Source organism: Giraffa tippelskirchi, chromosome 5 (assembly GCF_054371585.1).
Source record: "Giraffa tippelskirchi isolate mGirTip1 chromosome 5, T2T-mGirTip1v1.2.pri, whole genome shotgun sequence".
Taxonomy (NCBI): domain Eukaryota; kingdom Metazoa; phylum Chordata; class Mammalia; order Artiodactyla; family Giraffidae; genus Giraffa; species Giraffa tippelskirchi.
The window spans coordinates 183839253-183860559 of NC_137279.1; the positions used below are offsets into that span (position 1 = coordinate 183839253).

The 21307-nt window shown below is 40.4% G+C and overlaps 1 protein-coding gene across 4 annotated transcripts in view; it reads right to left on the reverse strand.

Moving 5' to 3' along the window:
* Positions 1-21307, reverse strand: part of LOC145505853 (protein argonaute-4) — a 38100-nt gene that overhangs the window by 5506 nt on the left and 11287 nt on the right. For 2 of the 4 annotated variants that reach the window (XM_081488932.1, XM_081488933.1), the window contains exons 3-17: positions 19290-19402; positions 16651-16832; positions 16355-16491; positions 16130-16264; positions 15064-15151; positions 12578-12725; positions 12213-12332; positions 11960-12088; positions 11592-11725; positions 10294-10478; positions 8629-8788; positions 7142-7457; positions 6716-6850; positions 838-939; positions 381-580 (exon numbers count right to left, since the gene is read on the reverse strand). In XM_081488932.1, the coding sequence (XP_081345058.1) occupies positions 381-580; positions 838-939; positions 6716-6850; positions 7142-7457; positions 8629-8788; positions 10294-10478; positions 11592-11725; positions 11960-12088; positions 12213-12332; positions 12578-12725; positions 15064-15151; positions 16130-16264; positions 16355-16491; positions 16651-16832; positions 19290-19402 (2284 nt within the window). Of the gene's footprint in view, positions 1-380; positions 581-837; positions 940-6715; positions 6851-7141; positions 7458-8628; positions 8789-10293; positions 10479-11591; positions 11726-11959; positions 12089-12212; positions 12333-12577; positions 12726-15063; positions 15152-16129; positions 16265-16354; positions 16492-16650; positions 16833-18654; positions 18905-19289; positions 19411-21307 lie in introns of all 4 variants that reach the window. The other 2 variants (XM_081488934.1, XM_081488931.1) reach the window with 2 other exon arrangements.

Here is a 21307-nt window from a genome sequence, read left to right on the forward strand (position 1 = left end):
TGGAACCCACAGGCCTGTAATTGCTCTGACTGGAGCCAGGGCACTGGGCTGGATGTCTTGCGAGGCTGCTTAGTACCTGAGCAGAACTGAAATGAATTTGGCTCTAAGGGAAAACCACAGGCAGTTCCAAATGAGATTCCTTCTCGGGAGACAGATAAATATCATACAAGTGTGAACAAGCCTGGGCACTTTTTGGACCAAAAGTCACAACATCAGCTTTTTGGACCAAAAGTCATAACATGCAATTTTATTTGCTCCCTGAAATGTAAACCCTAAAAGGAAGTTTAGCTCTTCCTAAAAGTTTTCAAGGGTAGCTCGTTTTTAAAAAGAAACATGCTGCCAACACAAACAGAAAGATTTTATTTGCCTGAGAAACTTGCCTGTCATGATCCTTATCCACCAGATGATACCTTGCTCTGAAGGCTACGAGCCGGGCATAATAGGCAGGGGCTGGAATAGAGACTGAGCGTGTGCACCGGACATAGGTATGACATAGCTGGTAAGTTAATAACTGGAGCTCATCTGCCGTGAAGCAGTTGTCATCCCACAAGACCTGGTAATGTGAAGGACGGCTGGTTCCCTGGGGAAAGAATTGTATGATTAATGTCTCTGACATGGGTTTACTACCTGAGAGGAGAACTGAAACCCACCTAAATTCAGAAATAGTCCTGCCTAGCACACCTACAAGGAGATACTTAGACCAAAAGATAAAAGTTTTAGGATACAAGTATTAACAAAATTATGTACAGTGTTTAATAATAAGTCTACTTGAGCTAGTTGCTGAATTTTCAAACAACTCCCTATCAAGTCACATATCCGGACCAGCTTCCAAATTACCTGAATTCCCGCATGACTACAGAGGTAAAAGTCAAACTCAGATGGATGTGTGATGGTGCTATCCACGGTAGTGCCTGCTGGTACATTGCCACTTTTCCCTACCTACCAAAAAAAAAAGGTGTAATTAGTCATCAAAGAGCTAAATTGGGTTCAGGCCATTAGTAACAAGTTAAGTAAACTGCTCTTAAGTGAACTCCCGAAAATAGTTTAATTCAAGATGTTGGATTTTCTGTAAATTTCCCTTGGCCCAACTATTTCGTCCTTAGATATTTTCACAAACAAATATACTCCACGGTTTTGCTAAGGGAATCCAGACAAAGAATTATTCTACTTGTGGCTTTGGGCTGCATTATTGTCATCAATTTTATAGATGACCCGCTGGTATGTTCACAGAGGGGGAAAAAAAGACATTTAAGATGGATAAGTTTCCTGAGGAAAAAAATCAGTTCTATTCTTCATTTGGAGTTAAAAAAAAAAAAGTCAACTTTCAGTAAAAGTTAAGATGAAGGAATCTTCGAACTGGTTCACCAGGTTCAAGAAAACTAATACTTTTACAGGATCAATAAAAGAATTCACTGGCATATGCATTATCAGAAGAAGTGTACTGAAATGAGAATTAGGAAAACCAGAGTTTCAGTTCTAAGCCCTTCCTTGCAACTACATACCTTGAACAAAGCATAGTATCTTTGCGACTCAATCTAACCATTCACAAAATTAGGTGATGATTGCTTACATTTAAAAAATTCTCAAGTTCTTCTATAACCAAGCTCTAAAATCAAACTTCCAGAAAAGCAGAAATATAGAAAATGCTATTTGGTCAATTTTCATCCACTTCTGCTGTACAGAAAGATTCCATATAGGAAGTATATTTAGCATATTGGCACAAATTTGATGGGAATTTATTTGACTTCATTTTAACTATTGTTAACTTCAGCTAAATATCATATGCTATTCATATAATAATATACATGAGTATAGAAAAGTCTCATTCCATCAAATTCATATGTGACCTTGAGTACCTTTCTAGACAAGAGGAAATGTAACTGAGTTGTAATCATTCTAGTATCCTTCCCCAAACTGTATGCTTTAGGAATGTTAGTTCTGCAGGATGTGTTTAGGCGTTTTATGGTCAAATAAATTTGAGTGACACTGGTTTAAACCAAAGTTAAAAGGCCTTCCGATTGCATGACTTCTCAGAATCTTTATCTAGTAATGTATAACCTTTAAGAGGGAGAAGGAGCATACAGCACTTCCTGAACTTATTTGACCATAGAATCCCCTTTTTAAAAATCTCTTGGAATCTACAGATGAGAACCTGAAGAGGTGCTGCTCTGAGGAACAAGGGTCCAGTCATGTTCACTTTAATGATTATTGCTTGAGCACCATGTGCAAGACTCTGCAGCAGATGCAGGGGATGAAGACAGAGGCATAGAGAGAACTAATAAACCTGCCCTCCTACTCTTCATGAAAGTCATGTGCAATGGACGGCAATGCAATGTAATAAGGGCCTTATGGAAGGCAGTGGGAAAAGTTGGTAAGAGGAAATGGTTGAGCCATGCTTTATAGCAGTGGTCCCCAGCTTTTTGGCGCCCAGGGAGTAGTTTCGTGGAAGACAATTTTTCCACAGACTGGAGTGGGACGGGGGGAGATGGTTCAGGCAGTAATGTGAGCAATGGGGAGTGATGGGGAGTGGCCGATGCAGCTTCACTTGCTTGCCCACTGCTCATCTGCTATACAGCCCAGTTTCTAACAGGCCTCGGACTGGGACTGGTCTGCGGTCCATGGGTTGGGGACCCCTGCCTTATAGGATAAGTAGAGGTTGAATGGAGCAGGGATGAAGTGAAAATGTAGACATTCCAATATCCTTTAAAGTTAGGAATGGATAAACAAACTGTGATTCATCTGTATCACAAAATACCACCCACCAATAAAAAAGGAGCAAGCTATTGATACACATAATAACTTGGTTGAATCTCAAATGCACTATGGTAAGTAAAAGAAGCCAGACCAAAGGCTATGACTTTTTTTCATATGACATCCTGAGAAAGACAAAACTCTAGGGACAGAATAGATATCAGTGGTTGTCAGCAGCTATAGGTGAGGGAAAAGGTTAACTACAAATGGGCAGAAGACAGCTTTTGTGTGTGATGGAATCATTTTACATATTAAGGTGTAGTTACATAACTATATGCATTTGTCAAAACTTGTAGAATAGTACAATAAAAATGGTGAATTTTACTGTGTTTACATTACATCTTATTATAAAAATGAGGGGGGGGAAAGGTGGGATGGATGTGGTCATTCCAGGGATGAAAATACACAATGCATACAGGAAATGGAAATAGTCACATTGGTAATAGAAGGTGTATGAGTACATGTTGAAAAAGCAAACTGAAATATTATGCTTTGGCTACCTTGGGAAAACACTGAACACCATAAGAAAGCATTTCATACCCCCAAGCATAGGCAATGGGGGAAACATGAAGATTTTTGAACCATGGAGTGGCAGGATAAGATCTGTATTTTATTTTATTTTATTTTGTTTTTAGTTCTACCAGTTTATTGCTACCAACCCATCTCCCTCCACCCTCATGCACGCGTGCTCAGTCATGTAACCCCATGGACTGCAGCCCACCAGGCTCCTCTGTCCACGGACTTTTCCAGGCAAGAATACTGGAGTGGGTTGCCATTTCCTTCTCCAAAGATCTGTATTTTAAAATCCTAGCCATGACAGCAGGTGGAGGATGCATCTGTGAAGGAGGAATGGAGACAGGGAGACCTCTACGAGTCTTCTGCAATACTAAAGAGTTCTGCCTAGGGCAGATGGAACACACAAGAGGCGGAGTTGGGACAAGAGATTTCAGGACAGAGCACAGAAGACTCTTTGACCAACCGAACACAGGAAGGGAGGAGGGGAATAGAGGAGAAGAAGTTAAAGACAACTCTTAAGAATTGTCTAGCTTGGCTGACTAACACGGTGATACCAAGCAACAGAAGAATAGAGAATCAGGGGAGGAAGAGCTTTTGGATGAGGAGAATCCTATTGTTTTGGATTATCCTAAAACAACAAGGAAAAGGTTTACATGTGTTTTGCTTGAAATGCCTGTGGTAGATTGGATCACTGGGGCCAAATATTCTCGAGACCCTCTGGTGGGGGGTTGGGCAGAGGGTGGGGGTACATTATACATCCCTACCCAATTAACTCATCCCTACTCAATTAAGTGGCCATGTAACTTTCTTTCTCTGATAAAATGTGGCCTGAAATGTGCCACTTCTAGGCAGAAGCTTTAAGAGCCAGCATATGGCTTATCGTGTATTTTTTTCTCCTCTGCTACAATGACTGGCCAAGTTCCAGACAGATGCTTCTCCATCACCCTAGGTTCCAAAGGGAGCACAGTGAGGTCACAGTTGCAGGAGGGCCACAATGAATGTGTAATGTGAGCAAGAAATAAATCTTTGTAAGCCACTGAGACTCTGGAGTCTTTTGTCACCACAGCACAGCCTAGCCTATTTTGACTGACACGATGCCTACAAAGCATCTAAGTAAACTGACAGACAATTAGAAGTGCAGGTCAGGAGTTGCACAGAAAATCTGGAGCTGGAAATAAAGATTTGGTAATCAGTAAGCAAATCAGTGAAGCCAGAAAAGTAGGTGAGACTAAAGAAAGTTGAAATTCAGAAGAGAGAAATATGAAATGCCAGAAAGCATTAGTGTTTAATGGACAGAGGAAGAAGAAGAGTCAAAGAAAGCCTAATTATAGAGGTGGGTAGTGAACCTGAACAATCATATTGCTAAGTCCAAAGAAGGCAACCATCCATAAGTGCTGCAAAGAGGTCAGTGTGGGAATTTGACAAGCTATCATTGGATTCAAAATGAGCAAGTCATTGAGAGAACAACCTTGGTGGAGTCAAAGAAGTCAAAGTCAGGCAACAGAGAACTGAAACATTATGTGAGAAGGTACAGAAAGAAAGTCAAGTCTTTTTTTCCTGTAAGTTTGGTCATTAAAGGGAGGAAAGAAAAAAATGGCAGGTAGACTGAGAGAGAAGGGAAGTTTTAGAGAAGCCTGAGGAAAAGTTAAGAAACTTTAGAGGATGAGAAGGAGGCAATGGAATGGGGAAAATTGAAATTTTGAAAAATAATGGATAATTAATGAAGTGAGGCTCTGGAGAAGGCAGAAAGGATTAAAACCAAAAGCACAGGTTGGAATAGGGAAGCATAAGTGGAGAGGTTAGCGTCCGAGATTTAAGGACCAGGGTAAGAAAACACAAGATTTAGCTAAATTTGAAAGCAGAGCAGAGGAAGCTGAGAAAATTCATGCCTTCAAAATTTTGTTTTCTGGAGGAAATAGAAGGTTGCTCTATTGCTGGCAACGTAAGTTGTTGGCAATGAAGGTGTCATGATTAGGGTTGGGGACTTGAGAAGAGTATAAAGGATTGGAACAGATGCTACAGAGAATAGGAAAAAATGAAAAAAAAAAAAATTGCAGCATCAAAGGCCTGGCTGAGATTTGCTATCAAGAACTTGTAACATGGTTCATTATTGAATAAATGACTTTTTTCCTCAGCTACTTCAACCAGCCTAAGAGTAGAAGCAAAGGAAACAGGCAAGTGCATTAATTCAGAGTTGGAGACTGGCAAGAGGCATATTTAGAGAACTGAAGATGTTGGTAACTGTTAGGGGTGCAAAGTAGACCAAAGATTGGGACTGTCAGTCTTCAAAGGTCAGGAGTAACACCGGATGGTCAAAAATAAAGCTATGAGATAGACTGGGATTTTAGAAAAATAATCCAGGTCTTAAGTTACAGGACTAGCAAGCTGACAGCAGGATGGAGGGTGACTGTGCAGTTAAGGAGGGGATGGCAGGATACTTGATGCCTACAGCTCAGGCAAGAGTTCAGAGAAGGTGAATTAGCAGAATCTAAGAAGTACTACCAAGTCAGAGTCTGGGCAATTTGGAAGACAGTATTTTGAATCTGTGCTGATTGATGAACCTGAGGGCCAAGGATAAAACCTTAGTTCTCTAATGATTCAGAAAATGAGAAGAAACAGCCCAGTTTTGGATTAGAGACAAAAACTAAGCAAGCACTAGAAAACAGTGAGAGTCACCCACAAGACCACAAGATTAGGCAATGGAAAGAACCAGTCTCTCTGGGAGTCAATCAGAGGAGACCTGAAAAAGATAAAGTAATGTCACAGAAAAGACCATAGAAGTAAAGTCATTCAACACTATGTGCCTATAATTTACCTAGTTTGTACATTAATATCAGATTATAAATAGGTTACACAAAATGTTTTTTTTATTGAATGCTGGAAATTGTACCCCAAATTAACATTCATTTACTAATTTACTCATTAACAACCATGGAAGCTAGGTATTATGTTTATCACCCTTTATAGTTAGAACCATTATAGCTTAGAGAACCTAACTTGCCCATGATTAGTAAGTGTGACATCATAAGTATTCAACATGCATACCCTAAAAATCCTCTGCACTGATGTAAAATTATTTGGGAAAGAAATGCTTCTTTATACCCTATACCCATGCCTTAGGCATCGATAACAAGAAGTAGCAAATGACAATAAAGTCCAAATAAAGAACCCGTCCCTTTGGAGCTTGTCTATATCACCATAGTGTGCCTGCCATGGTTCTTATTTCCCCCTCTAAAACTCCAGAAACCAGTATTGCTGTCACATAAGAGAAACATTCAGGCTTGAAACCTGTATCATTCAGAATTGCTCATCTAAGCTCAACTGGAGTTCGTATGTTTATTAAATTATTATTAGGCACTTCTGCTTCTAGAAAAAAAATTGTATGTATGCCTACTCAAAAACACATTCACTTGCATCAGATAATAAAGCTTATCCTATGTGTTCTTACCCTTTCTGTTTTATCTGCACAGAAGAGTCGTGTGTGATGTCTTTTCTGCACCACAATATAGGTTATTCCTGGCCGGTAATCTTCTTCCAAGCTAATACATGCCTTTCGAATTGCTATTAGTTCTGGCCAAGCTACCTAGGAGTTAGAAATGGAATGACGTTTAATTGAGAACTTGCCTATCTCTTAGGTATCTCTCAGATCTGATTTACCCAGAGTGGTAGATTGGAGGAAGTTCCATCAGACACTGAGAAGCCCCAGAGGGAACTTTGCTGGTGGCCCAGTGGTTCCGACTCCATGCTTCCAATGCAGGGGGCATGGGTTTCATCCCTGGTCAGGGAACTAAGATTCCAGGTGCCAAATGGTGTGACCAAAAAAGAAAACAAAATGTACATGCCCCAGAGGGAAACTACAGGATAATGAGATTACCTGTTTCATCTGTCCCTCGGATACCCCTCCACGGTAATAGATGATCCGGGTGGGTTTGAAGCGTGTGGATTTGTAGAATTGGATCAGCAGCTCTCGAACCATGTTGGTAAGATCCTGGATTACCTCCTGACTATAGAGGAGCTCCTGGGAGATCTCCTGGCGGGAGGTCTGCACGCGAACTGTGGCACAGTACCGGCTGGGGTGGCCATCCATACTGCCAACCACAGCCGCGATGGACGGCTTCTTCCCATCGCCTGCTGGGGGGTGCGTGACATCTGCTCCCAGGAAGATGACAGGCTGCTGGAACACTGAGGGCCTGCTCAAATTTAAGGAGACGTTGCCACTTATACATATGGATGAAAATGCTTTCATTTAGCAAGCTCACCAGATACAATCACAGACATAATCTTACAAGAGAGAATAAAGGTGTGCCCACTGGGAGAGACTTCTAAGGCCTACTGAGTGCCTGCCACCCAGTATCACTAATCTGAATTGACTAAAGAAGCCAATGTGGTTCTCCTTAGCAGGAAGGAAAGAGTCAAGTGAAAGTGAAAGTTTCTCAGTGGTGTCCAACTCTTAGCGACCCCATGGATAGTCCACGGAATTCTCCAGATCAGAATACTGGAGTGGGTAGCCATTCCCTTCTCCAGGGGATCTTCACAACCCAGGGATAGAACCCAGGTCTCCCGCATTGCAGGTGGATTCTTTACCAGCTCAGCCACCAGGGAAGCCCAACATGGTTCTTCTGCAATAGCAGGAAGGAAAGAGTCAAGAAAAGAACCTAACCCAAATTTAACAAAATCTCTGTATGTAAAGGGGAAACTTGGGCTTCCCTCATAGCTCAGTCAGTAAAGAATCTGCCTGCAATGCAGGAGATCCAGGTTTGATTCCTGGTTGGGAAGAGCCCCTGGAGAAGGAAATGGTAACCCACTCCAGTATTCTTGCCTGGAGAATCCCCTGGGCAGAGGAGCCTGGCAGGCTACAGTCCATGGGGTTGCAAGAGTCAGACACGACTTAGCGACTAAACCACCACCAAAGGGAAAACTTTCCCAGAAGAGTCTCTCTTAGGATCCTAGGATTTCTACAATGGATACTGAATTGCAGAATGCACATGAAACTAGGACCAAACCCCCAAGATGTGAGACTTAAGGAAGAGAATAAAGTTCGTCTCCTTCCTTATTCTGTTTTTCCCCACAGTATTTATCACTTTGACCACATAATTTACACATGGCAGGCCAGGCCCGCCAGGCTACTCTGAGCCATCAGGGAAGTCTGGTGGTACCTTCAGGGTTATCTACTGAGAGGGGCCACAAGGAAGCCTGATGAAGAGCTGGACATGTTCTATATTTAACCTGGGTGGTGGTTACATGAGTGCATACGTGTGACAGAAAAAGTAACCAAGAGGCATATTTGAGATCTGTTTTACTGTAAATTATGTAAGTTAGATTTTAAGAAACAAATGGAAAACACAGAGTTCAGGATCTTACCTTTGATGAGGTACAAGCACGTTGTTAATTCCTCCAAGCTTTGCGTTTATCTTCAGGCAAAGGTTGGAAAGGGTTTGAGGTGAGGTCTTCACTACATTTTTTACCTGGACACATTGTGTAGCCATTCCTAGGAGTGTATCTCCAACACGCTTCACCTCCGCTACAAAAATAAGTTTATTAATTCATTGTAAATGTTGATATAGTCTCCAAAATACTAGAGGTAAAGGGGAAAACTCCTACATGTTAACTTTCACAGAGTGCCTACCATATATTGTACATTGTGCTACCTGCTTTTCATATGTGGTCCTTTCATCTGCTAAACCCCGAGGGCAATTTTTTTTTTTTTTTTGGATAGGTCCTCTCCCTTCCCTTCTCTCCTGCAGGCCTGGAAGCCAACCCACTTCCTCTGTTCCACCATGCTGCCTGCCACCACTCATTCAAAAGTCTGTTGAGGCTCCTTTTCTCACAGGACTGGTCTGGGCAAAGAAATCAATCTCCCCAGCTTCCCCTCCTTAGTACACACACCACCCATTTGAATTTTAAGGGATTCTTTTCCTTCCTCCATCCCTCTCCCTGCTCTAAACACTACAGAAAAAGAGAAGCTAACAAAAGATACAAATGTACAGAGAGCTGAAGACATTTTATAAAGTTCAAATCGCTGGTCTATGTAGTTTCCAAAGCGTTTGCTTAGATGATAGCCAAAAGAAATTTGTATCATTCCTCTTACAAGAGATACAAACTAGGCAGCTCCTGTTCTGGAAGTGGTAGGCTCCCCCACACTGATACTCTTAAGTGCTTCTCACCAGACATTCCCGTTCTCCCTGCTTTGGGGGCTATGGCAGAATGGCACTGCCCTCATTCCCACTGCATTTCCTGCCCCCCATCCCAGGTTGTGTTGAAGCTGAAACTCCAGTACTTTGGCCACCTCATGCGAAGAGTTGACTCATTGGAAAAGACCCTGATGCTGGGAGAGATTGGGGGCGAGAGGAGAAGGGGACGACAGAGGATGAGATGGCTGGATGGCACCACCAACTCGATGGACATGAGTTCGGGTGAACTCCGGGAGTTGGTGATGGACAGGGAGGCCTGGTGTGCTGCGATTCATGAGGTCGCAAAGAGTCAGACAAGACTGAGCAACTGAACTGAACTGAACTGATCCCAGGTTGGGTGGGCCATATAGCTGGCTGTGGCCAAGAAATTGCAGAAGTTAAGAACCCTCCAGAGAGTTCTCTGTTGGTTGGATGGTTGACTCCGCCCTTCCAATGCAGGGAGTGTGGGTCCAAACCCTGGTTGAACAAAGACCACAAATGCCTCGGGGTGTGGCCAAAACAACCCCCACTCCCAAATAAAAATAAAAACCTCCCCAGGCTTTCTGTGTAAAACAAACAAACAAAAAAGCAACTCGCCAGAGCTCTTTTCTCTCTGCCTTAGGGCCAGCAACATTCCAAACAGTGACTGGGTTCCAGAGAGAAAATGATATGGTGACATGGAGCAGAGGCTGCAATTTACCTTCAGTGGACACATAGCAAGAGCAAAAAACACTTTTGTTGTTTTGAGCCACTGAGAGTTCGGAGCTGTTTTTGACTGCAGCATAACCTAGTTTATCCTGAATGCTACACTAATTACTTGAAATCATCCCTCATTCAACATTAAAGGGGTCCATACCGTATACTGGTGTCTTTCCAGGCAAGATAACCACTATAAGTTGTAGGCCCACATATGTCATTTTCAGGTGTTTAAACATGGGCTCCACGCTGTCAGCACCTTGGGCGTACTTGCAAAAACACGGCTGACCCTGGATGGGCATTCCTGCATCCTTAGAGATTTTACGGAGCTGGTCAGTGAAACTCCTGTTAAAATAGAACCGGTGGCACAATGCTTTCATTTCAGGGAACATTCTTAGCATTTAGCTCCCTCTAAGATATTTCTTTCAGTTCTGTAAATTTTTAGCCAAAATTATGAACAAACAAACAAAAAAAGCCCATCTTTAACTGGTTGCCAAAAACAGCCTAGAAGTTGTATCACTGCAATTATAATACAGAAGAGTCTGTATTACTAAACTATCAGATTATCATTTTGAATTTTAAAATAATCACGCCTCGGCTGGGCCTCAGGGCCTAGAATAGCATTCCTGTTCAAAGAATTTTTTTAAACATTCAAGTCAGTGATTCAGGACTGAAGATAAAAGCAAGGTCAAAATTTCAGGTAACGTGTATTTCAGCAAGCCAGGTACAAGAATAGTTGGGTAAGCTTGAGTTCAACTGAGAACACAAAAAGACTCTGTCACAAAATCACCATATTTAGGATTACCTTGAAACTCATAACAGATTTGATTCAATAACAATGTCAAAGAAAATATCATTTTAAGAAAAAGCAAAATTCACAGTAAAGTTTTAAATTTTGGATTTGAGAAGTTACTCCAGTCTATGTACAAAGTTTTCAGGATAATTTCTTTTGTGCATTTGCCAATATGTTGTAGGATTCCTTTCTTTCACCTTAGGTCCCTTTTCCTGTGGTAATTTTTCCACCCTTCTCACTAACTTCCTTTATATAGATAACTGCATCTGTAAGATGTGAACCAAAGATCTTAATCAGGGACCTTGCAGTAAGACAAGCTCCCTAGTTAATTACAATGATTAAAAATGAACTAGTTTTTATCTTAGCTGAAAAGATACAATTAACCCCAAAGGAAGCTTCACTAAGAACTCAGGAATTTCCCAATCAGCACCACTTGAACCTTGTTAGTCACAGATTTCTGCTCTAAATGTAGGAAGCTGAGTCTGATTCTTAAGGTAATTCCCAAGTTTGCAATTCACTGTAAGAACAAGGTCTTTTTCCTCTAGCCAGATGGTGTTACTATAGGAGTCGGGGATTCAGTGCCAGTGTACACAGCACATTCACATAAAGATGGTATTTCATATCTGTAAGGGATATTACTAAGCTGAAAATATGAAGATACTCACTTTAGCAAATCTTCCCTACATTGTTTCTGAGGCGCAAAACAAGCAACTGCCCAAACTTTAATTTCAATGCCAGCATAAAACTGCTTTCCTCGCATGTCCCAGACACCCTGGTTGGGTGTGGCTACCGTTTTATTCTTTAAAAAAACAAACAAACAAAAGAAACAAAAGAGAAAAGACATTACAATCTAAGTCCATTTTAAAGTTGATGAGAGGACACGTAAAACTCTATGTGACATTATCCAAAACACAAAAAGCAACAGTGAGCAGAGCAATGGATAAATTCAGTGTGGTATAGTGGAGAAACCCTGGATTCGTCTCTTTTTGACTGGTTGTTGGAAGAAACTTGTTGACTAAAATAAAAGGCTTACCCGGCCCCCGTACTGCAGCATTGGTGCTGGAAGAACCCTGCCTGTGAGCTCTGTCATTTCGTTGTGGACAACAATACCAAATTCTTTAAGGTACGGGTCAGGTCCACCCACCATGCTGTTACTCTTCACCTAAAGAACAGGAAAGCCTGCATATATAAAAACCAAAGAGTAACTGTGTCCCATCCGGCATTTTCTATTGTTTCTTTTTTTTAATCTGAAAGCTAGCTTATCTTCAAGACCATGCCTTACTGACCAGTCTACTGATTTCTTCCTGTCGGTCAGGAGCAGATCTTGCTGTGGCCTTGATCATCGTGGAAGTCTGATTGTCTGTGAGCTTCTTTATACATCGCTGTCCCGCCACTATATTACAAACCTATCAAGAGGCAAAGAGGAATTAGTTTGTGTCTTGGGCTTCTGTATCTTAAGATCTGCTGAAGTGCAGCTTACATCTTACATTTCCAAATAAACGAAAATTCTGCTATAAGGTGAAGTTACCCATCCAAAATATTTCAGAGATTAATATTAAATTCTATCACTAGTTTAGAACATGACTTTAAAACACACAAACACACATTCAAGAGACTGGCAGACTGGAAAAGAAAATTTTGTTTAGCTTACCTCAAGTGGCAAGTAGGTATGCTTTTGTTCTTGTCCCACTTGGAGACAGGGAAGATGGGGGTATTTCAGCTGCAGATTGTACTTTTGCTTAAAATATTGAGCTACTGTACATTCCATAGCTTGACCATTTTCTAACTGTAAGGGAAAACTACAAGAGAGAATATCTTTTCAGAAATTTCTTCAAGCTCTTTTTTTTTTTTTTTAAAACAAGCAAGCAAACAAAAGCCTACTAACATTTTCTACCTTGACCAATCACTTAAAAAACAAAGGTCAATCTTTATTTAGCCATTTTCACTTAAGCCATCTTAGTATTTAATCAAGACAGCAATTCTGTTGGAATTTTCCATGTTTGTTTGTTGAAGCTAGGATGAGAAAAAAATTTAATTAGAATGGAAAAAGAAGTTAAATTAAGAAGAAGCTGCAGAACCAGAAAATACACAGATTCACTAAAGGTCAGTTAACACTTATCAATATAAATACAATCTCTTGCTGGCTTTTTTTTTTTTGGCTGCACTGGTCTTAGCTGCAGCATGCAGTTTCCTGACCAGGGATCAAACCTGGGCCCCCTGCATTGGGAGCATGGAAACTTAACCACTGGACCACGAGCAAGTCCCTCTTGCCAGCTTCTTAGAGACGAGTAAATGCACATAAGGTCCTGGACCATCCACATGTGAGCTTTAACTGCTTATGAGAACTTCTGATAAAATGAGTGCAGCATAATTACTGGGGCCACATTTTCAGATCCCCAAACCAGGACAAATATATGTGGATTTGGAGGCCACAAAACCGAATACGTGAACCTGAGACCATGTCAAGATACTTGATATAAACTGGAGAATGTGATTTAAGAGACTCCTTATTTGGCTCTTCCAGGAGACAAATTATCTCAAACAACTTGGAGCAATAATAACGTTAATCTTGTTTTCCTAACTGTTAATTCCCCACAAAGTAATAATGCAGTGAGGATCATCTATGTGATATTTAAATCTATATGCTTTTAATTTTTAAGCAAAAATTGTATAGTTCTATAAGTTTAATTATTCTTATAGGGTGTGCTGTGCTGTGCTTAGTCACTCAGTTGTGTCTGACTCTTTGCGACCACGTGGACTGTCGTTTGTCAGGCTGCTCTGTCCGTGAGGATTCTCAAGGCAAGAATACTGGAGTGGGTGGCCAAACCCTCCTCCAGGGGATCTTCCCAACCCAGGGATCAAACCCAGGTCTCCTGCATTGCAACCAGATTCTTTACCGTCTGAGCCACCAGCGAAGCCCATTCTTATTGGGTTAACATGAAGTAATTAAATAATGAAAAAAGACAGTTTTTTTTAAAAACAAAACAAAACAAATGCTATAATCTGTCACTATAACAAATGCTATAGTGACTTGTATTTTCCCTAGAGGATGCATTCAATGGTATAACATGAAGAATACATAGAATATCACTTTATAACTCAAGAAATTCATGTGACATGTACATGCGTTCATACTGAAGAACGTGTTCAAATCAGACTGAATTGATATACTACATTTATCCAGAGGCCATTCTAAAATTTCAGTTATCTAGAGCAAAGTCATGTAGGTGATTTTGATTATACTTGCTTGAAAAAATCTTCTGATAAGTATGTAAAATAATGTAAAGTTAATATAGTTAAGTACATGCTCTTAGAAAAGCCAATATCTATATTTATGCCAGACGTGAGTTTAATGATCTTGATTACAAGAATAAAACTTACATACATGGCAATTTAAAAAGCACTTTCATATATATTTTCTCATTAGGCACAGTTCACAGTGGATTAGAAGTTAGGTGATTAGAAAAATGAGATTGAGGAAGTATTAATGAATCTGCTGCTGGAGGCATGCCATACACACTGACAGCTGGAAGAAATGACAGTTAGCTACAAAAGCGGGGAGAAAAATCCACACAACACTCAAAGCAATATATATCTTCCCATGACAGCTTTTATGACATACAGTTCTTAATAGATCCTTTTGGGCCATGCAGTGAGAATTACAACACTAGAATAAATGATGTTTATAATGATGACTCTGCACCATTATATGAAAGTTGATCTATGTTCAGCATATTTTAAAGGTAAGAAATAAATTTTATTAGTATTTCTATCAAAAACATTTAAAAGCTTTTTTAAAGCTTTGGTGTTTAAAATGAAGATCTGGGTGAATTTTTTAATTATAAGGTGTGCGTGCATGCTAAGTCACTTCAGTTGTGTCCGACTCTTTGTGACTCTTTGGTTTGTAGCCCTCCAGGCTCCTCTGTCCATGGGATTCTCCTGGAGTGGGCTGCCATGCCCTCCTTCAGGGGATCTTCCCGGCCCAGGGATTGAACCCATGACTCTTATATCTCCTGCATTGGCAGGTGGGTTCTTTACCACTAGCGCTAAAATGGGATACCAATTTCTCAAATTATTATAGTAGCTTCCTTTGATACAAAAAATGTAATGGTACAATTTTAGATGTGGTTAACATACGTTTGATGACTGGCTGGCCGTCTGGTCACATTACACACTCGATATTTTCGTTTCATCTGTCCACAATGGGTCACCTCAACTTTTAGACCTGAAGTTAAAAAAGTCAAAACATCAGTATTAATTAAAATCATAGTGACCAAAAAAAAAGATTTGAAGGTTTTCTTCAGAAAGGGTTTCTTCAGACATTGTACAAGACAAAGTTTGCAAAGATATGGGAACAATTTCATCATGCATAGGCAACAAAGCTTCAGCCAAGTAGAAAAAATTAGAAGCCAGATGACTGACGACTAGCAACATATTTTAATGTATTACTTCATTCAGTAAATATATATCATGCATCAACCATGATTTAGTGCTTACTTATTCTTAGACCTAGAGGTAGCCCTAATGAAGCTTATGGTATAATGAGAGAAGATAGCTAACAAGAAGCAAAGAAATTCTGAGAATAAACAAACTTGTATTATTGTATTAATCTGAGAAATCTTAGAAATCTGAGACTCACTCATCCTGATCCTTCTCTCGGCTTCTCCAGGAAGCCAGGAGGAGGGCCACCCTGAACCCCAGAGGGTGGAAGGAAGACAGAGGGGGATGCAGGGAGATGAGGAAGAGGAAGGGGAGCAAGAACAGCATGTGAAGTTAGACACCCAGGGAAACACACACACTCCCCCCACACACATACAGGCGTATCCGTCTCTGCCCCAGTCAGAGAACACTAGGGGAACATCACAGGAGGAGTGGGCGCCCATGAGACATTTCAGTCCTTCCATTTTATTAAAATCGAGGTTTTCAAGTAAGTAAAAGTAACAGTTCCTAAGTGCCTGACATGTGCTAGAAGTTTCTACACCCAGTTGCACTTAATTCTCACAGCAATCTTACAAGATTCATATTATTATTTTTACCTTACAGATGAATACACTAAGGCTTACAGTGGTTAAGTAACTTGCCCAAAGCCCCAGTGATAGAATGGGCAGGAATGGGATGGAAGCCCAGGGGTGTCTGACTATAAGATGGTGCTCCTTGCACCACAGAGCTGCCTGACCAAGACCACAGTGATGCAAATACCTACCTCTGATTTCTTTGGTAAACTTGACACGCTGGGAGTCTGTTAAAGGTTTGGTTTGTTCATTGATGTTCTGAATGTCTAAAACCTCACACATGAACTCAATGATAGGCTGAGCCCGGTAGAAAGCAGTGGCAGATACTAAAACAGAGAAGGATACTTAGCTTCAGGGAAAGGGAAAAGACCAAAAAACCAGCCCAGAGAGTAAACAGTAACGGAGTTCCATCCTACCATCAATATTGAGCATCATATTCCACATGGCGGGTCTCACGGACTGATGAAAGCCAAACCAAACCTCCCTGCCCCCTCCCAGAGGGTGGTAGTAACCTTCAGGAGGTGAGAAAAAGGAGCGACCCACTGGAGTGTACCTGAAGAAACAAGAATTTGCATGCTTCACAATAAAAACTTGAAAGGATCTTTCATTTCACTCTCAACCAAGTTTGAACTATGACTTATGCAGAAGTCATGGGCCCCAATGCAACCTACCAACAAAAGTCTGACATTTGTGGCAAAGAATTCAAACTAACCTCATGGAGGGAAGGTGTCTTGTGATAACATCAAGTGCTTGAACTGAGTCATCTGGGACTTCATTCAAGTGCCCGGCCAAAGCTTCTAAAAGCAACTGAAGGCTCACAACGGACACCCACTGAACAGACACTTTAAAGGTTTGGTCCTTACCCTCACCTGGAAGGGTTACTTCCATATCAACCTAAGGAAAAATACATATACAGATACATTTACAAAGGCTGAGAGACCCAGGAATAGTCAATGTAGTACACCTATAAGGATATCTAACACTTTCTGTAATTGCTAAACATTGGAAACAATCTATGTTCCATCAGTAGGGGAATAATTTAATATTGAATATTATGTAATAGTTACAAATAAAGTAGATGTTACAACAGAGATGAACCTTGAAAATATTATGCTAAGTGAAATAGCCAGACATAAAATGACAAATATTGTATGATTCCTCTTTCATGAGGTACCTAGAAAAAATTCATCAAGACTAGAAGTAGAATAGTGGTTACCAGAGATAGGGGAGGAGGAAATAGGGAGTTGCTGTCTAATGGGTACAGAGTTTCAGTTTGGGATGATGAAAAATTCTACAGATGGATAGTGGTCATGATCGCATAACAATATGAATATATTTAATGCCTCTGAATTGTACACTTAAGAATGGTTAAAATAGTAAATTTTATGTTATATATTATTTAACCACAATAAAAAAATTAAAAAAGTAAGGTACATGTAAATGTACAGAGATGGAAAGATCTCCCAGATATATTGTTAAGTGAAAAATGAAAAAATAAATCACAGAACAATATGCAAACAAATAATAATATATATAAACATGCATAAATGGGCTTCCCTGGTGGCTCAGTGGTAAAGAATCCACCTGCAATGTAGGAAACACAGGTTTGATCCCTGGGCTGGAACTAGCCTGGAGAAGGAAATGGCAGCCTACTCCAGTATTCTTGCCTGGGAAATCCCACGGATAGAGGAGTTTGGCGGGCTACACAGTCCATGGGGTAGCAAAAGAGTGAGACACCTCTTAGCGACTAAACAATAACAACAACAAACATGTATAAATAGCTAATGCACATAAAAATATCTGAAAGGACACATATTGAACTATTATAGTAGTTTCCCCTGAAAATGAAAATGTGATTGAGGATGCAAGCAGGTGGGGAAGCAGGAAACCATAGCATTTCTAGATTGTCTGAATAAGTTTACAACGAGTATATACTTATGCACTGCTTTTAAATTTTAAGAGCAAATATCTTAAAAAGTTATTGCGGTATTATAAATATTTTCATAAGTGAGTGTTACACAATATTTTACAAGTAATAAAAATTCCACTGTTTAGATTCAGGTGGCACTTTCACTCTGTGAGGAAGTTGGAACATATGTAAAGATGAAATTAGCTCAGTTCAGCCGCTCAGTTGTGTCTGACTCTTTGCGACCCCATGGACTGCAGCATGCCAGGCTTCCCTGTTCATCACCAGCTCCCGGAGCTTATTCAAACTCATGTCCATCGAGTCAGTGATGTCATCCAACCATCTCATCTTCTGTCATCCCCTTCCCCTCCTGCCTTCAATCTTTCCCAGCATCAGGGTCTTTTCAAATAAGTCAATTCTTTGCATCAGGTGGCAAAAGTTTTGGAGTTTCGGCTTCTACATCAGTCCTTCCAATGAATATTCAGGACTAATTTCCTTTAGGATGGACTGGTTGGATCTCCTTACAGTCCAAGGGACTCTCAAGAGTCTCCTCTGACACCACAGTTCAAAAGCATCAATTCTTTGGTGCTCAGCTTTCTTTATAGTCCAACTCTCACATCCATACATGACCACCGGAAAAACCATAGCTTTGACTACATGGACCTTTGTTGGGTAAGTAATGTCTCTGCTTTTTAATATGCTGTCTAGGTCAGTCATAGCTTTTTTCCCAAGGAGCAAGCATCTTTTAATTTCATGGCTGCAGTCACCATCTGCAGTGATTTTGGAGCTCCCCAGAATAAAATCTCTTACTGTTTCCATTGTTTCCCCATCTATTTGCCATGAAGTGATGGGACTGGATGCCATGATCTTAGTTTTCTGAATGTTGAGTTTTAAGTCAACTCTTTCACTCCCCTCTTTCACTTTCATCAAGAGGCTCTTTAGTTCTTCTTCGTTTTCTGCCATAAGGTGTCATCTGCAAATCTGAGGTTATTGATATTTCTCCCAGCAATCTTGATTCCAGCTTGTGCTTCATCCAGCCTGGCATTTCGCATGATGTACTCTGCATATAAGTTAAATAAGTAGGGTGACAATATACAACCTTGACGTACTCCTTTCCCGATTTGGAACCAGTCTGTTGTTCTATGCCCAGCTCTAACTGTTGCTTCTTGACCTGCATACAGATTCCTCAGGAGGCAGGTCAGGTGGTCTAGTATTCCCATCTCTTTAAGAATTTTCCACAGTTTGTGGAGATAATCAACCTAAATTCTAACAGCCAATTATCAATTAATTAAACAAGAGAATATGTACAGAATAACAAATCTATCATCACCATGAGAAACAGCTTTAAGAATTGAATTGTCATTAGAAAGGGAAACATCGTTGTCCCATGTAATCACTACTAAATGACCTAAGTCTAATAAATGTTTCTTGCTGTTAACACTTACCCTGTCCCGTCCAATTGGCAGTGGATGTGCTGTGTACATGTTTCTTTTGCCATCATAGCCAGGCTGCCGATCACCAAATATTTGCATCTTGAAGTGCCGCACCATTGTATCTACTACGTCCCTTAACAGTAATGGAGACAGTGGAGGTTAGCTCAGAGAAATGGTGGTGAACAGGAAACTGTCACTATACCTTAATTATCTAAATTCAGGTCAAAACTCCTTGGAGGACCTCCTTGGTGGTTCAGTGGTGAAGACTTCCGGGAGAAGTCTTAAGACTTGGGTTCCTGGAGAACCCAACCCAGAGGGTATGGGTTTGATCCTTGGTTGGGGAGCTAAGATGCCAGCAATATTGTAACAAAGTCAATAAAGAATTTAAAAATGGCTCAGAGCAAAAAAAAGGAAAAAGATGACCCAGGCCAGTTCTGCCTGGAATATGAGGATCAAAATTCTTTGGAAAAAGCAAGAGTTACAGTTACAGATTCAAGTAATTAAAAAAAAAAAATTGCAAGTGAACAAACGCCATCATGGGATGACAACAAAAAAGGAGGGAATAAAAGGAAAGAGAAGAAAATTTGCAGCACCTTCTCAAATTCTTGCTTTCAAAAATCCTCTCCTATGATAAATAGAACTCTTAGAAGAGTAACCTATCTTAGGTATCTAAATTTGGCATGTTCATAACTGAACAATAATAAGTTTGTTATCAAATAAGCATCCTTATTCAAGCACACTGGTTTTGGAAAAGAGATTGGACAGAAATCTGAGGATCAATAAATTTAAGATGCATCATAGTCAACAGACTAAGGCAACCCCTTTGACTAATGCTAGTCATTTATTATTCTGCATTGTTGTTCAGTCACTCAGTCATGTCCAACTCTTTGCAACCCCATGACTGCAGCATGCCAGGCTTCCCTGTTCTTTGCTCTCTCCTGGAGCTTGCTCAGATACATGTCCATTGTGATGTCATCCAACCATCTCATTCTCTGTCATCCCCTTCTCCTCCTGCCTTCAATCTTTCCCAGCATCAGGGTCTTTTCCAATGAGTTGGCTCTTTGCATCAGGTAGCCAAAGTAGTGGAGCTTCAGCTTTAGTCCTTCTAATGTCTTATTATATGCCAAACTGCTTCCAAGTGGTATAAAGAAGGGAACATCATAAAATTTCCTCCTTCCATAAAATATCCCCATTCCATTACTAGTGTAGTTTCTTTCTTTTTAGAATGAAAGCCTTTCTCTCAATCAAACATGAGCAGTGTTTTGTCGTATACACCAGATCACACTATATGCAGGATCTAAGATGAATGCAGATGTGGGGAAATCAGAATCTACTGTTTAAGATAGATAGAATTGAATCTGTGAGACTTTGGAATGCTAAAGTCAATGAAAAATCAGGTGCTATGTCTCACCAATATTAGTGAGCCCATGTGTGTGAACTGTATTTTAAAAGCCAAAATAAATCACAACTAGCTAAGGCATTGGGGCTTCCATAGTGGCTTAGCAGTAAAGAATCCACCTGCCAATGCAAGAGACCCAGGTTAGATCACTGGGATGGAGAAACTGCCCTGGCGAAGGAAATGGCAACCCTCTCCAGTATTCTTGCCTGGGACATCCCGTGGACAGAGGAGCCTGGTAGGCTACAGTCTGTGCAGTCACTAAGAATCTGACATGACTTAGCAACTAAACAACAACAACACACAAAAAGCTAAGGCATTCACACTACTACAAATGAAATCTGTGGGAAAGTCATATGTTTTCAAACTAAGTCATGCAGTTGGAAAAAACTGATGGAGAAATATAGTTTCATACATTCCCAATTTTAAAAAGTTGACTTAAGAATAGTATATTTTCAGACTGAAAGGGTAATTCCTTATCTTACATTCTTAAAATATAACCATAAAATTTTACAGTAAGAAAACATATTCTCACCTCTATTCTCACTTAATCTTCACAACAACCTGTGAGACAAGCAGCGCAATAATTTTTCTCATATTAAACAGAAAAAAATAAAAATTCAGAATGGCAAGT